The sequence below is a fragment of the Lates calcarifer genome, linkage group LG2 (genome assembly GCF_001640805.2).
Source record: "Lates calcarifer isolate ASB-BC8 linkage group LG2, TLL_Latcal_v3, whole genome shotgun sequence".
Taxonomy (NCBI): Eukaryota; Metazoa; Chordata; class Actinopteri; family Centropomidae; genus Lates; species Lates calcarifer.
Window position 1 is genome coordinate 27,468,712 of NC_066834.1, and position 16,122 is coordinate 27,484,833.

At 43.6% G+C, this 16,122-nt stretch overlaps 1 protein-coding gene across 1 annotated transcript in view; it reads left to right on the top strand.

The window, feature by feature from the left end:
- elp4 (elongator acetyltransferase complex subunit 4) overlaps positions 1 to 15,897 on the top strand; it is a 49,539-nt gene extending 33,642 nt beyond the window's left edge. Inside the window, exon 10 of the mRNA XM_018668015.2 lies at positions 15,064 to 15,897. Coding sequence (XP_018523531.1) covers positions 15,064 to 15,192 — 129 coding nt within the window. The 3' untranslated portion in view covers positions 15,193 to 15,897. The remainder of the gene's footprint in view (positions 1 to 15,063) is intronic.
- The last annotated feature ends 225 nt before the right edge of the window (positions 15,898 to 16,122 follow it).

A 16,122-nucleotide genomic window follows, 5' to 3' on the forward strand; every position in this document is an offset into this window, starting at 1 on the left:
GTTCCAAATTGAGCCTTCTCACCAAAAAGGTGTTAATTTAGGGATTTGGCAGATGAAGTAAGTGTGTTTGCCAATGTATATAGCCCATATAACTGGGATTGCGCCATTGTGGGGGATTGTGATTGTGAGATTACATTGTGATATGTCACATAAAGACCCAAACACTTTTCATTTGACACTGTACAAAATTCTCCCCACTCAAATGTTACAATAAGTCTTCTCATAGCCTGCTTACCACAACCCTGTATATAATCAATTCTGTAATTTTTCTCTCTTGACTGGATGGAAGAACAAACAACATGGCGATACAATTGTTATACACTTAATCAAACGGATTATATAAGAACCTTATAAAGTTACCTTTCTCTTGTGCGTATTTTTCACATAACAGTTAACAGTGAATTCTCCCATTCATTGGCCGTAGAAAAAAGTAAGAGATTAGTAATGGTATAGTAAATATTTACCTATAGGATGCTTTATTTCTATGCATGCTGAAACTTAAGACTTCAGACACGATACTAATCCTCTTTTCATACAAGAAGCTTTACCAATACCTGTTTGAACAGGTCACGCTCCTGATGATCTGCATGTGCAAAAGAACAAAAACAAAATGTCACACCTGGCATGTTCATACTGAAGTAAACTAAAAAAATTTGCATGAGGATGTAGGGCAGAGACTTTAATAGTGTCTTTTGGCTAAGATGTCGTCCATCTTCCTTTATTAGCATTCACTGATATTATTTGCATTAGATAACAAGTGGAGGATTATGACTAATCTTTTGCTGCAGTGATGTAAAAGTCTATGTATTGAAATGTTTCTTTGACAAATCTGGTATTTATCAGATTTACCAGATATTCAGACCTAAAATAGAACTGTTTTTCAAAGTAACGCTAGTGGCTGACTTGCTCAAGGCATGCTGCTTCAGAAACCAGTGACCTGAGGAAAGTTATCACAGTGACAGTAATTTTATCCTGCATCCCAACAGTGGCAAAGCAAACAGTAGAATTACACTGTTTGTATTATAAACCTGAACCAGGCTGTGCTTTTGTGCTAGCAGACCATGCATTTTTTTTTCTACCAGTGAACTCTGCATTGGCACACATATGAAAGTGCTCTACTAAAATACTGATTTAGAAGAATCTATTGTATTTGCATTATTGTAAGTCATGGTAGAGTGTCGCAGGCTAAACATTGCTCCAAAGAGACATAGAGTTTGCACAGCTTACTGTGGATTTGTGGATTAGTAAGTGAAAGTTTATATTTACAAACCCCAGACACTTGTGGTTATGAGTTCATCACAAGTGAAGTAAATCATTTCCATTTGTTGTGTGAAAGACATAACAGGCTCACATGCCACATCCTGCCCACTGGACATGTTTTGATGGATACAAACAAAAACTGGATGATGTCCTTTTGTTTGTATGTTTAGTGTATTGTACAGATCACCAGGCATCTCTGGGTGTGTACTTGAGCATCCTTCATTTCTCCTGTACATTCCTCTCAGGGCACAGTGTGTGAAAGCTCACAGGTCACGCAGATGCTGGTAGTTTGTTGTTGGCATGTATGCCAGGGCAGTTCCTCCATTCTTCACATGCTCTCTAAGAAAGCATTTGTGCTGATTTATTGAAATGTATGTTTTGTATGTATGTGTGCCTTCAGACCTTGATCAACTTAAAAGCAAGAAGCACAAACCTTTAAGACAAGTGATGTGTTCGTGGTATATCTGTGTGTGTGTGTGTGTGTGTGTGAAGGGTGCTCCAGGGTTTGACAGCAGCATGTGTAGGTGTTGTAGGGTGCAGGTAATTAAAAACGCTGGAACTCCCAGGAGGAACCTCTAGGCAACGTCAAGCAGGAAAGAAGAAGGGAGAAAGGGTGAAGGGACCCTTCTATTTTTAGGTCCAGCTGCAGGTCACACTAGCTGAACCTGTGCATAAGACGCAATGATTAGTAAAAGGCCAGTAGGTCTTGACAGGCGTTGTCTGATGTGTTGTATGTGACAGAGCCTGGGTTTCCCATGCACCCTGATTGAGGGTTGAGCTGTACACCAGGAATCCTGACAATGCTGCCACAGCATGTCGACACTACCCCACCCACCTGTGGCACCAGACATACGCAGCGTTCCCTCCCTCAATTATCCTTCCGTCAGGAAGGAATCCTAATAAACCTGCTCCTTTCACTTCAATTCCATCCATCAACTTCTGTTTATTAAACCGAATCAACAGCGTGGAAACCTGACACGTTCTCAGCCGTTGTTTCTGTTAACCAGGAATCTGCCTCTGGTCAGGTGAACCGGCCAACTCTGGTCATGTGGGTTATTTTCAAGTTCGGGATGTGCTTGCACATCCTGGTGACTGTAGAGCAGCCTATCAGCAATTACATCCTGATGCACCCTCCCCCCACACCACCCTCGGCGACCTACCCTTCCACCCATCACCTGACTGTTCAGGTGTCAGAGGAGGAAGTGAATCATCTGTGTTGCCTTTGGGTGCCAAGATAAAATTATTTATTCATTTACTGTATGATGTGCTCCTTGATTGAGATTTAGAATTCTATATATATTTCTATTCATTTGAATCTGATAAGCTGATAATATTTTATACAGCCTGACACCTGCCCCTTCACTCCTCTGGCTCTTTTACCACACAGTACCTAACCAGGCTTGACTCACCACAGTCAGAGCACAGATATACAAGAGAAGGGGTAGAGAAGAATTGGGGCAGAGAGATAGACAGACAGAGGAAGAGAGAGAGAAAGAGAGAGACCATTTTGTCCCCCAGGTATGACAGAGTCACTCATGCAGAAAGATCCCACATGGAGGGAGGTGGGAAAGTGGGCAGAGCGGTGGAAGGGTGGCGGGGGGGGGCGCATGAGGGAACTCTTGGCTTCCTCTCTGGTTTGTCCCCCCCCTTCCCTGAAAACACATCTGTCTTCTTTTCTCTGCCACACACCTTCTCTGTATCCTTTGCTCACCTTCTCATCGTAGTAACAGAGACTTTTCACTTCTAGCGGCTGAAATAGTTTTCTCATATTGTGGGTTGCCTTTCTTCAGAGTGTTTCTTGTCACATTTCATGCCACCTGCCATATTTTGTCAAACTTTCTGGGGACGGAGCTCTTTGGCCCGCTGGTTTGTTCTCTTTTTAGCCAATGGTCTTTGGCCTTCGCACACACATACACACACACACACATACACACACACACACACTTCTGTTACCGTTTCCCCAAGCGGTCCGTCTTACATGCAAATATGTGTCTGCTCTACAGTGATCACCATTATAGTGCGCGGCAGAGCTATCCCATGGCTGCATGCATTAAAACAATTAAACTTTGCCCCTCCCCCATCACAACAATCATTTGCGGATGTGTTGGGTGAAATTTAGCAAGAAATTATCATTTTCTGAATCACTTCACTCTGCTTGCTCGGTGTTTGTTTCATTCTTTCTCTTTCTCTGTTCCGTCTTTGAGCTCTTTAAAAGACTTGGAGCCCCCTGCATGTTCTTCTTTTTGCTTCTTTTCTCTGTACTTTTTTTTCATCATTATCCAACAGCACTTTTCTGTGCGTGCAAATGCTTTCTGAACGGCGTCCTTTCTTCCCTTTCAGGCTGGATGTCATTGTTGCTGCCTGTGGGCTGGGTGTATTTATTTAGGGGTAATTGGTGTGTGGATGAGTGAGGTAATGAGGTGCATCCACACTTGGCTGCTCCCCTCCCTGAGAGCCTGAGACAGACGTAGCCTAGCTGGGCTCCGGTTTGAGCTGCACCACACTGCTGTCTCCTCCACACAGGCCAGAATGGCTCTTTCATACCCAGGTGGACAAACACAATCGCTGGAGCTGATACCTCAATGAGGCGTCTGCAGTTTGAAGTGGCGCTTGTGTGTGCGTACGCGTGCGTGGGCGCACATCCTTGTGTGTGTTTCATGTGCATGTTTTTTGTGGGCGGAGATGGGGGGGAAAAAACAGCGCTTGGTTGTTTGCCTGTCTCTGGTCTTGAGTCCTTGTTTGTCTTGCGGCTTGTGTTTGTATAAGTGATTTTCCCTGTGTGTTTGTAAGTGCATGTATATCAGGCTGAGTGGGTGTTCAATGGAGCTCAAGGAGGACCTTTGGCTCCTACAGCCCCCTGCCAACCTCAAACTGCCCCTGATGTCCTGCAGAGTTACCTAATGATTTCACTTACACCTCCCTTATCTGTCTGGCCCGTGTGGCAGCAACCGTCTGACGCTTCAGCCTTTACATGCCATTTGCTGCCTCATATCGTGTGAAATTCAATTGCACAGCTCCAACTGTAGCCAGAGTAGGGGGATCTCCTCTCTCTCTCCCTCTCTTTCTCTCTCTCTTTCTCTCTCTCTCTCTCACTCTCTCTCTTCCTCTTGCTTTTCTCTCACACACTCCCTCTCTATCTGTCATCTCCCTCTACTTATAAATGCAAACATAAACACCTCTACCATCATACTTTTTTCCATATTGTCTTAGAGCAACTTTAGATTTTGGTGTTTTAGCACTCTAAAGTTAATACTTCATTTCGCCACAGTGTGTTGGCGACAGACTTTGAATGAGCTGCAGAAGTCTTATACAGGAAAGCTCGGATGTTCGAGGCTGCCCACAGGTGTTCAGCAGATAATATTATGCATAGATTGTTTTGTTGTTATCAGGGTAATTGGTGTAGACCTGCCAGCCTTTGATAGACACACAATTACTGTATGTGATGCATAAGTGGACTCATTTTAGGGCAGGATTTTGAGTTGCTAATGGTGCATTATTCAGCTTTTGGTCTGTCCCCAAAAGTGCCGGGCCAAATCAAACACACCGCTCCAGGGTAATTGAGGCCCACTCCGCACCCCCTGCAGTGAGCAAGGCAGAACTGTAATCCCCTGACAACTCTGACTTGGCCCCAATCTGGCAGGCCGCCCATTTCCCAGCAAAACGCCTAACTCGGCATCGGGGAGAATGAAGAAGCTGATAGTCACATTTTGGAACGCTTTCCAATTTTGTTATTCTTTTCAACTCGACAACAGTCTGTATCAATCTCTGTACTTAGCCTTACCCAGCTTTACTTTATTTTAAGCTATACTTCATGGAACATAATTGCACAGTAATTATACACGTCAAACTAATATTCTTACTCATTAGTCTCTTCAAGCTTTTGTGGTTTTGTGATCAAAGGGTTTTGACAAATAAACCTAACCACCCCAACCACAGAAAAGCTTTTCTCTCTTCTTTTGAAACAGTTTTGCCTCGCAAGTTTCCAGAAACTCTTCCTCAAATGAAAAGCTCAAAGAAAATTTTAACAAAATTTTAGTGTGAACTTCGGGTTGAAATTCAAGCATTCTATTCATGTTGTCAGCTGCAGTTGTATGAAATTCTTTCAGCATGCTACCTGCAGATACTGTATTTACACTGAATATTGATTAATCCTCCATTTCGAGTCAACTCTAAAATAATTTTCTGCCCATGACTCCAGATTTGATTTGTGATGCTAAATTCTCCAGAGTAACAGGAAGACTTTATCAGACATTTGATATAACAGTTTTTGTGATGAAAAGTCTGCATTTTTAATCTTGTTGTAACAGGTCTTAGAGTAGTACAGATTTAAAATTATAATCCTGATCATTTGACAACTGTGTTTTTTTCTTTTCTTTTCTTTTTTCTTTTTTTTTTTTTTTGAAATCCTGAGATTCTCTGCACTGCCACCCCCTACAGGGGTCATTTGCAGAGAGGGTATCACATGCATTTAGCACTGTCTCTATGATTTTTATCTTTAGCATGCATTCTCCCCGGGCCCTTGGCTCACTGTTTTAATGGCTTTAGTAATGCTTCACAATTAACACTCAGCCACCGCTCTAGGTTAGGTAATGGCTGGTGTGTTTCGGGCTAAATTAGAAAACACAAAACAAGAATTCCCCATCACCCACGGTGCTTCAAGGACCTAGAGGTTACGGGGGAAATGGAAGGTGGTGAATTTTTTGACAGGGCAGTCGAGGTGATGTCTCATTCCCTCTGACATCTTGAACACCCTAAAGGTGGCTTTGCCAACAGTCTACCCAGGAAGCACCTCACCTAGCTGTGGCTAAATTTACACAACCACCTGCCCACAGGGAGCATAATGGGGAGGAGAGGAGAGTTGGAGGTGGGGTGGGGGATAGTGGAGGGCAGATAGGGGTAGAGAGGAGGAGAGGGTAGGAGACTGAGGTGTGTTTGTATGTCAGTGTACGCAAAGCCTTAATTTGCTATTTGAATCAAGAATTTTCAAGAAGGGGGGATTTTCATTTTTTACTGCAGTTTTTTTGCAGTTTCAATATTTTTGTTACATATCCAGTCCCACTTGGCTCTTCGTTTCCTGTCTGCAGGTTTACTCTGTAATACTGTAACTTTGCATCACAGTGGAGATGGAGAACGGGTCAGATTTGAGTTTTCCAGAGTGCCTTTGGAGTTCAGTAGGTTAGGGAAACTAAGCATTTCACCCCCCAGCAATCCCAGTACAAGTCCACTGAGAGCGCCTCGGCTTTTCTCTCATACCACTCCACCATGTAACTGTGAAAGAGGTGACCCTCATTTCAGACTGCCACAAATGACAGTGGGACAATGAGCGGATAGGAAGGGATACCAGAGTACTGCCATATCAAACCCTGATAAAAGACTGCTCGACTAATCTCTCACCTCGTAAGAAAGGCCATCTAATGTGTTGCAGCAGTTTTGTATTTGTTCTGTTCTTAAGCAAATGTTTCTTGGAAAGTGTTAGATGAGGAAGTCAAAGACATTTCCTGACGACTATTGTTTATTACCCAAGAGATCATATTGGAACAGCAGCTTTAGTCTAAATTTGGGTAGACACTAAACCAATTGTTTCAATAGATTTCTTTTGTCCGATATTTTTTATTTGGTGTCTTATTACAACATTTTTATGAATGGGCAAAGACTTGGCCTTTAAGACTGTATATTCCTCCTTTTTATAAATTTACTCAATGGCTGCATATATTGGAGCTCTCAAGACAGACAGTCGAATAGAATTGTAACAATTCTAGATGCTCCCCAGTGGCAGAGTTCAGGCTGTTTGCCTGTGGACTGATGTGGAGTGAATGGCCTTAGAGGCTCTAGGCTGGTCTATGTGTGGCCCGGCTGGTCCAAGTCAGCAGTAATGACTGGCTTTGGCCAGCATGCCTGTTAATGTGAATGGGGTTACTCTGGGCAACACCTTTTCAGCTGGGTCCTATGAAGTCCCCAGTATGGTGGTCTTTGTCCACACAAGGGCTGTCCTCTCAGCAAAAAGGGCTCCTTTTTTGTGAGGACTATCAACTGGTGATGGATTATACCCACCCCCCTTTATTCATCCGGGCAGACTAACAGACACGGATGCATGCAAACATACACACACACACACACTCATGCACATATGCACAACCACAAAGACATCAAAAGTATTAGAAACACATCAGCACATTATCTTACGCAGTTGTCTTATATATAGTTAAAATGCAATGTGAGTGCATCTTTCTTAGGTGGTTAACATCATATCCTGTCACACTGTTTATTTGTTGTTTCCCTTACATCATTTTTTTATGTGGGTGCTTTTCTTGTTAAAACACCCATTCTTCAACTCTGTCAATATTCACGTCTTCTCTGCTCTGCTTCTCCCCTCTTTTGCTGAATGCAGGTACATGTTGGCAGCTTCAAAGCTGTCTGTGTGTTCCATATAATTACTCACCTAGTTTCTGAAGATTTCCAGCAGGTGCACCTGAAGCTATGATCATGTTCCAGTGAGAAGAACTGGCCAGTGGTTCTCACTCTCAACTCTACCTTTCTATTGTAATCTGTGGTCCATCCCCTTTACTGAGGAGGATGGTGTATGCTGTCCTAATGGGCTGCTCTTTGTGGCACCAAGCAGGGACAAAACAAGCAGCTATGTCATAGGTCTTGTGGCTTACACTGCAATTATGCTATGTGCAGGACAAGTGCAATTAATCAGGTGGTGGTAGAGAAGGTTTACCAACCTGTGGTGATAGCTTTAACATTATGTGTGACACTGGAAGTATTTAATGGTATAGTATTTAAATATAATATGTTGTAATCTTCTGCCCTCTATCATATTCTTTCTGATTCTAATGTGCCTCATTCAGTCCTGGTGCTTTGCAAGCACAACAACACACTACTCCTCTGTGAGAGTGATCGCCCCCACCCCTCCCAAGAGGTCAGCCACTTACCCAGGCTGACACAGTAACCTCCAGACGACCTTTCGCTTTGCCAAATGTTATGCCTGTAAAACTGCATGAACTCACGTCACAGCACAAATGATGAGAGAGAAGCAGGGCTTTCTGTTGGAGGAAAGGCTGGGTTTAGGAAACCCTAGTTGTACTAGTCTGCTTTGTGTGCTCATGCTGTAAATACCTCCATGTGACACATGCATAGGGAAGTGGCAGTGTGTGTCTGTCTGTCTTTTTGTACATGGCTGTGTGTGCTTGTAGACTGAGTGCAACACAGAAATAAACATTAATAATACATGACAAAATATCCTTGGTAATTCTCTGGCTTTTATGTTTTTGGTGACTGAAGCAGTGATGGATCCAGTTAGTGGATTTTAAAGGGATAGTTCAAAATTTTGGGAAATTCGCTTATTTACTCTCTGCCTTTTCTTCACCATGAGGTTGCCAGGAAATACTTTGTATTAATTAGACATTAGAGAAACACTGGAGACACCAGGAAGTCACTTCTTCCAGCCAAGAAATAGTCCTGCATATAACCCCCAGTAAATCCCCAACTTGAGGTTTTTATTTAGTTTCTTGTACAGATTAAATAAATGAGATATACTGTGTTTATTAGTGAGCTTCAGCATTGTTAGCAGGCTGGTTTTGTTACCTTTGGACAAAACCAGGCTACCTGTTCACCCTCGTTTCCATTCTTTCTGCTAAGCTAAGCTAACTGGCTGCTTGCTCAAGCTTCCTATTGAAAGGACAGATATGAGAGTGGTATCAGTTTTTGCATCTAATTCTCTGCATATTTCCCAAAATGTTTTCCCAAACTATTATTTTCAACCATTACTGACATTGCCCAGGTATTTATAGTCAGTTTGATATCTCATACTGTCCTGTGCTGTGGTATCGTCTTTTTATTAAAAACATAAACACAAGTTTTATAATAAAGGAGAAATGGATCACCTTTTCTGCAGCTGAATAGTGGGTTAAGTAGTTGCTTTAACATATAACCCCTGTTTAACTATAACTGTTTTTTGAGATTACAAAATCAATGTTCAGAAATTTTTACTCAAGCGTGATTATTATAGCAGGGCATCTATAACACGACAAAACCTGTGCTTACCAAAAGTGTCAGTGGTGTTTTGACCTGAGGACGTTTATATCAGAGTCATGGTTTGAGGGGTAAAATGTCTGTTTGAGGGGTGGAGGGCACAAGAGGTCCCCCAGATATGCTGTCATAACCCATGCAGCCGCACTGTTTGCTATGGGCCTATCGGTAGTGAAAGCAGCACTTAGACATGTTTGTACTCTACGCCCTCTATCCCTCTCCCTTTCTCCCCAGGCACCATGTCACTCCAGGGGCAGACCAGCACTCCCTGGCTGTGCCCAAGTCCATAACACCAACTAACCCCCCCCCTTACGACCCAGCACCACTGGGGTCAATGTGCCCTCGCCCCTTCACCCTACAACGCCCACGGTCCATACCAACACTGCCCTCCAAAGAGAAACAAAACCGAACTGAAAAGAGACAAAATGGCCCCACGCTGCTTCCTCTGTCAAAGCTCTTGACAGGCCCGAGCAGAGGCCCCCAGAGGAGGGTTCAGTTGAAGATGATGACGATGGAGATAACAAGTCAAGTTGTTGTGTTAGAGCACAGTTACACTTTGGCCCTTGTTTGTCCATTTGGTTATTCAGAGGCATTGCGGAGCTAACTGATTCCCATGCATGTCATGTTTAGTAACATGACATACTATCAAATGCTGTTTTACATCAGTCTGTGGAGCGTGAAGGGTAAGTGAGGAGCTCGTTATTCAAGAGAACAGGAGTAAACATTCCATTAGGTATTAAAAAACCTTGATATATTGTCAGCTAATCAATTTCCTGTTTGGACATGCTCACTTTTAATGAAATTCAGTCAGTTATTAGTCTCTTCCCATTCTTCCAGTGTTTGGGAATATAATTACACTCAAAATGCTTACTCATCCTTCTGCCTGCCTGCTGCCTACTCTGTCAGATGCATTAGCCATGAAGCAGAAGAGATGAGGAGCCTGTGTCTGTATCTGTCTATCTGTCAGTCTGCCACACTGTGTGTACGCCTGCCTCTCAGATTATCCTGGATCAGGCAGCAGGTGACATGGCGAGCAGGTGACCATCACCCAATTACAGAGGAGAAACTTGAGATGAGCTCCAGTGTAGTTTACATTTGTTTCTTTCTTCTCCTTCTCCTCATTTATACTCTTTTTATGCCACTCTTTCACTTAAATCGCCTTTACATTTACACCATTTTCAAACAGCATTTTAATCAACACAATGGTGTAGAGTTGGAAAATGTATTCATCCTTACATGTTCAGTAAAATGTTATACTTGATGAATTCAGCTAGTGCTTTGGTTAAATAGGTTTAAATTCCTCCTTAAAGCTTCTAAAAGTGAGTGATGCAGGGAGAAAGTCTGAAATTCCCTGAAAGAAAATAAATCTATTTGACAAAAAATAATCACATGACTGAGAAGCCGTGAGGAAGATGAAGATGAAGATTTTTCTAACTCTAAAAATGACAAACTCTAAAGGGATGGAAACTTCCCCAGTCAACAGGTTATTCTTAGGGCAAGGCCGGGGATCGTGTTGCACTCTTTGTTACCACAAAAGAAGAGGAAGGTAGAGCTTCTTCTTGCTTTTGTTAGGTGCAGGTGGGCTAGAATTACCAAAGTGATGGGATTTATGCTGGGTTGTTTCTGCATTTTTTCTGGCACGGTAGCGGAAGTATTCTCTGAAATTACCAGCGTAAATGTGATGATAGTTTGCTTCTCCAATAGAAAAGCACATCACCTCATTATGTGGGTTTTGGAGTGCTGAAGTTAATACTGGTTCCTATAGGTTCAGCAAATGATTTCCCACACAATGCAGTGTAACTTTAGAGGTGTGAGGGATTACGGTACTGGGAGGTGATTTAGCTTGGTTTAGTGACTGGATAGACCAGTGAGTCTGGGAAATTTCTACCAATTTCTTTCTGCTACCATTTTGACCCTTGGCTGGTTGTAGAAATGGGACTGGAAATGGAGGACATTGACCTGGTGTCATGGACAGACATCCACATTAGTTTACAGTGGCTGCACTGCAGCTGTGCTGCTCTGGGAAATGGAATTGGCAAAAGGTACCACCTCTAATGTGACCACTGTGAATACTGGACATGTGCTATATATATATATATATATATATATATTTATATAAACTATATTCTTCAAAACTATATCATGGAGTTCTGCATCAAATCACATGATTACACTTACACATGCAGGACAGCATATAGCCAGATTGCCTATTCATTTTTTCCTCTGTGACTGTAATAACTTAAGCTTAGTGATACAATGTTTAATTTCTCTCATTTCACTGACTTAATAGAGCTTATAATATGCTGACCAATTACAACAATAATTGTGTTAAGTAGGTGTTTATGGTAAATATCGTGTCACTTCCATGAGCATGTTCCAACATCGGCTAATCTGATTGGAACAGCCAGACCAGTCGTCATGTGTTCCAACAAGGTGTTGGGTTTCCCATAGTTCTAAGCTGTACAGTGACACGGGCCATTTGAAAGTGTGGCTAAAACTCTATGGAAGAAATGACTCGTTAAATTAGCACCTAATACTCCAGTCATTAGCAAGCCGTTACCACCAGTGGAATGCCTTTGATGGAACTGCTTTGTGTGAGTGGATCCCTTGTAATCTCCGGTTGAAAAAATTTGTCCGTTTGGATCTTGGATTAGAACACCCTTATATAACATGGTTCTACACATTACCAGAACTTTAAAAACTGTGATTTGGTGCCTTTTCTGACCCATAAAACACAGCTGTATGTGGAGATTGTAAATGTCCATTTACAAGTAGCATTAAACTGCATATTCCTTAAGAGCCCGGTCTTTTGGGTGTTTAGTAAGCTGAAGGGAATTGTCCATTGTGGAGTGATATTAGTAACCCTCTTAGGCAAAGCTAGTCTGTGGGCCGGCCCTGAGGGCTCATTTCAAGTGCTTAGCACTCGTTTGGAGCTTTGTCACCCCTCACCCTGTTGCCAGCATGGCCCCAGCCCCTCTGGCTGTGGAGCGGAGCTGAACCACAGACCTTTACCCCTGCCTGCCACCAGGGAGGGAACATTGACATCACAGCTCTAACACACACACATTTGCACTCGCATACTCGCACTAACATTGTGGCACACATCCATTTTCACAACCCCCTCAAACCCTCCACCAGTGCACCACAGCCAATGGTCTACTTTCCCGCCGTCCACTCCCATCCAACACCCCACCCACCCACCCCCACTACCCCTCTCTCTTATTTTTTTCCTCTTTCTCTACCCTCGTGAAGGTTGCCAGGCAGCAGAGAAAGACTTCACACACACATACACCCCACTATGCCTCTGAGGGTTTTCCGGATGTCCTTGTTTACATCATGGAGTGTGCAGGTCGTAGGGAAGCAGACTCAGAGCCTCCCTGACTATGTCTGTCTAAGTCCTACACTGACCTCCATTCATTTGGTGTCAACACAAATGTTCACGGCAGCCCTGCAGTTGGCCTGTCGCTGCTAAAATAAGTGCACTGCACTGAACTCATATTTGGGTGTAAATTCAAAATCAGGGTAAAGGGAATCTTGGATTGTCCTCATCCAGTTAACTTGTATTGACGATGTTTTTGAAAGTTGAACTGAATGTAAAGTAAGTTCTTATGGTCCTGATAACCAATAACTGTTATCAGCTCTGATATTGGCTGTCACTGATGTGCAGGAGGGTTGTTGATTGTTAACAGGCTGTCTTTTCCCTCTGTGTGTCAAACCGATCGATTGGTTTTGTCTGCTCCTCCCTTCCAACTTTGATGTTACCATTGATTGTTCTCATCTGCCCCTGAACTCAAAAGGTTAGAGGAGCCGAGCTGCACTTCTGGATTGCTTTGACCTTCGCTCTGCACATGCTCAGTGGGTTCACAGAGCCCAGAGCCAAGCAGACACAGTGTAGCCAGGGCCGTGGGTGCGTGACAGCCAGACAACGGTGTGATGTCTTTTTTTTTTTTTTTTTTTTTAAACCTCACCCACTGAGGATGATGTATATGTGATTGATTTTTCTCCTAGCCCTCTCTCTACCGTGTTTCCGCTGCAGTGCACTAAGCAGGACTGAGTCCAGGCTTGATCAATGCATTGTTTTTCTTTTTCAATCACACTCGAGTGAGCTGAAGACACGAAAGGTTACACAGGTGAGGTTTGGCAAGGGGTGGAAGCAGAGCAGAGCTTCTGGAGGCCCCCTCAAGGCCAATATATGAGTTTGCATGGATGTTTCTGTGTGTGTGTGGGAGACAGAGTCAGAGTCAGAGTTACATGCAAAGAAAAGTCCAACAAATTTATTGCGTATGTTTTTAACAACTTGCTAGTCTGTTCATTTGTCTAGTCTTTCCTCCAAGTGGGAATCTTCCATCCTTTGCCTCTGTTAAGTCCTGTGTAACCTTACCTTTACCATCTTACATTAAATTATAGGTCCTTCACAGTGTCTCAGCGCTCACCTGCCCCAGATTATCTGCTGGGCTGCATGAAGACTACTCCTCTTGTTTCCTCTACTTGCCTGACAAACGGTCTCATACACACACACAAAGGCAGTGCGCTCAACAGAAAAGAGACCACTTGAGCACGACGACTCGCCTCCAACCCGGTAGCCACAGTAGCAGAAGCGCGAGACTTCATATCAGACAAGAACGTCAGTGACATAAAAAAAAAAAAAAACATTTTGAAGCTCAGACTCAGGTGTTTCAATGTTCCTGAAAACAGTATTAAGCAAAAGAAGGAAGCGGTCTGCCCTAGAGGGATGAAGAGTGTTGCGTAGTCCTGAATGATCTCCTAGTAATGACGCTGTTAAACCCTATACCCAAACACCTAGTCATTAAGAAAAAGATAAGTATCTGTGGGAGTGGAGGGGCTCTCCCAAAGCTGAATGTCTGGAGGGGGTGAGGATGTGGCTGGTAGGGGAGGTTTAGGGGTGGGGTGGGGTGGGCTGAGAGCGCAGGCTTTGACCAGTGGGGTTTCAGATGTCATGGCAGATTCTTTAAGGGGCAAATTACAGGGTTTAGCTTCTCTTGTGCCCGGGACGCCCGTATTCTGATTTAACTTCCTCGAGAGACACTCGAGCGACGTGCACACTCAACACCATTGTCAGGGCGCACACACTTGACTCTCGGAGACACTTCACCTCCTCTCACACTCTCAGCACCTCTTCAAGACTTTGTTTGTGGAGTGCCACCGGCCGGGCCTTTCTCGCAGCTTCAGTAGAGAGCAAGAGCAGCATAGCCCCTCTTAAGCTTTATAGTAGTTAGCGTGTTGGTGTTAGGGGGCTTTACATGAGTGGCCCTTTTGTGCTTTGAGTTGGCACAGGGCGGCTCCACAGATAAGCTTTACTATGAAACAGCTAAGAGACTTGATTCTAATGACTCTGGTATTAGCCGAACATAATCATCTGTGTAACAAACACAGTAAAGCGGTCAAATGCTGTCTGTGTCTGAACACACATGTTCTCTTACCTCATAAATGCACGCTGTTGTGTCCCACACACAACTTCTCAAAGCACCCCTACCTCACACACACGCATATTTCCTGTGAGCTGTAACAGACCTAAAGCTCTCTGAAGCATTTAGCAGCACGCTAGCAGGTTTACTCCACACTGCCAGTGCTGAGGGGAGTGGTGAAGCATCTAATGCAATTTCAACCCAACATGGCTCTCTGTGAATAAACATCACAAGTGTACCATCTACTGTATTTTGATCCACTGTAGTGCTTTCTTTTTTCTCCATACAAGCTGATCTAATACTTTGACACCCCCCGCTCTCTCTCTCTCTCTCTCTCTCTCTGTAGAGACTGCATTTGCCTCCAGACTTGTCTGAGACGGTGAGTCGTGTGAGCAGGGGCGAGCTGGCGGTAGGGGCCGCAGTGGCTTCAGCCTGTGGCTCCGGCACTTCCGGCAACAAACACCTGGACTTCTAGAAGCTCCCACACAGACGCCACGGGGCGACCAACACCTGGAACACCGCAGCGGTTGTCCTCTTTACCACGGTGACCAGGTTGTTCCCTCGCCCACAATAATGTCAACCACGATAACCCTGCCAGCCATTACCACCTGCCAACTGTCCCAGCCAGGGGTGAAGATCTAAACATCCACAGTACCTCTTCTCATAACGGACACATCTCAACCTCTTTTTAAACCTACAGTACACGCTATATGTTTTTTTTCTTACTCTGACAATTGATATTTGCACATTTCCATTTATTATGAGAAGCTCATTTTAACTTAGACATAAAAAATTGAGCCCTATGATATATATCGATTTTGAAATGTTATATGCAGGTATATGATTGGCAGGGTGTCTTATCTTGTACCCAATTAACATCCAAGTTGGAGGGATTATTTAAGATTTGGTACATGTTTTTTTTCCCCCTGCCTCTGGGGAGTTTGTTTATATGTGAAGTGTAATCATGAAATATTTTTAGGTCATTACAGACTCTCAGTCTTGGCAGACTTTAAATAATTCAAGTGCGTTCTCCCAAGCTCAGCGCTTACTTTACGAAACAAGTGCCCACTCCTGCTGTAGCTCCACCATGTACAATAGTCTGAAAGTACAATGTGTTTTTTTTCTAGGATAACGCAGTGAAATGTGATTTTGTTGAGTTAAATAAAAGAAAATAAACACACAGCGCCCAACATACGCTCTTTACTTAAATTTTACTTTACTGCGTCTCAGCACCAGCTCTGAAGGGAAAGTTGTGAGACTGTGAGAGGACGTAAAGTGAACGTGTTATGAGTGACTGATCTCTGGTCTGCCTCGCTGGTTTCAGGTTCGAATAGGGATGCTTCCATCTGACCCTGAGACTGTGCCGGTGAGTGACGTCTACCTCCAGTAAGCTGGAATGTGGGCA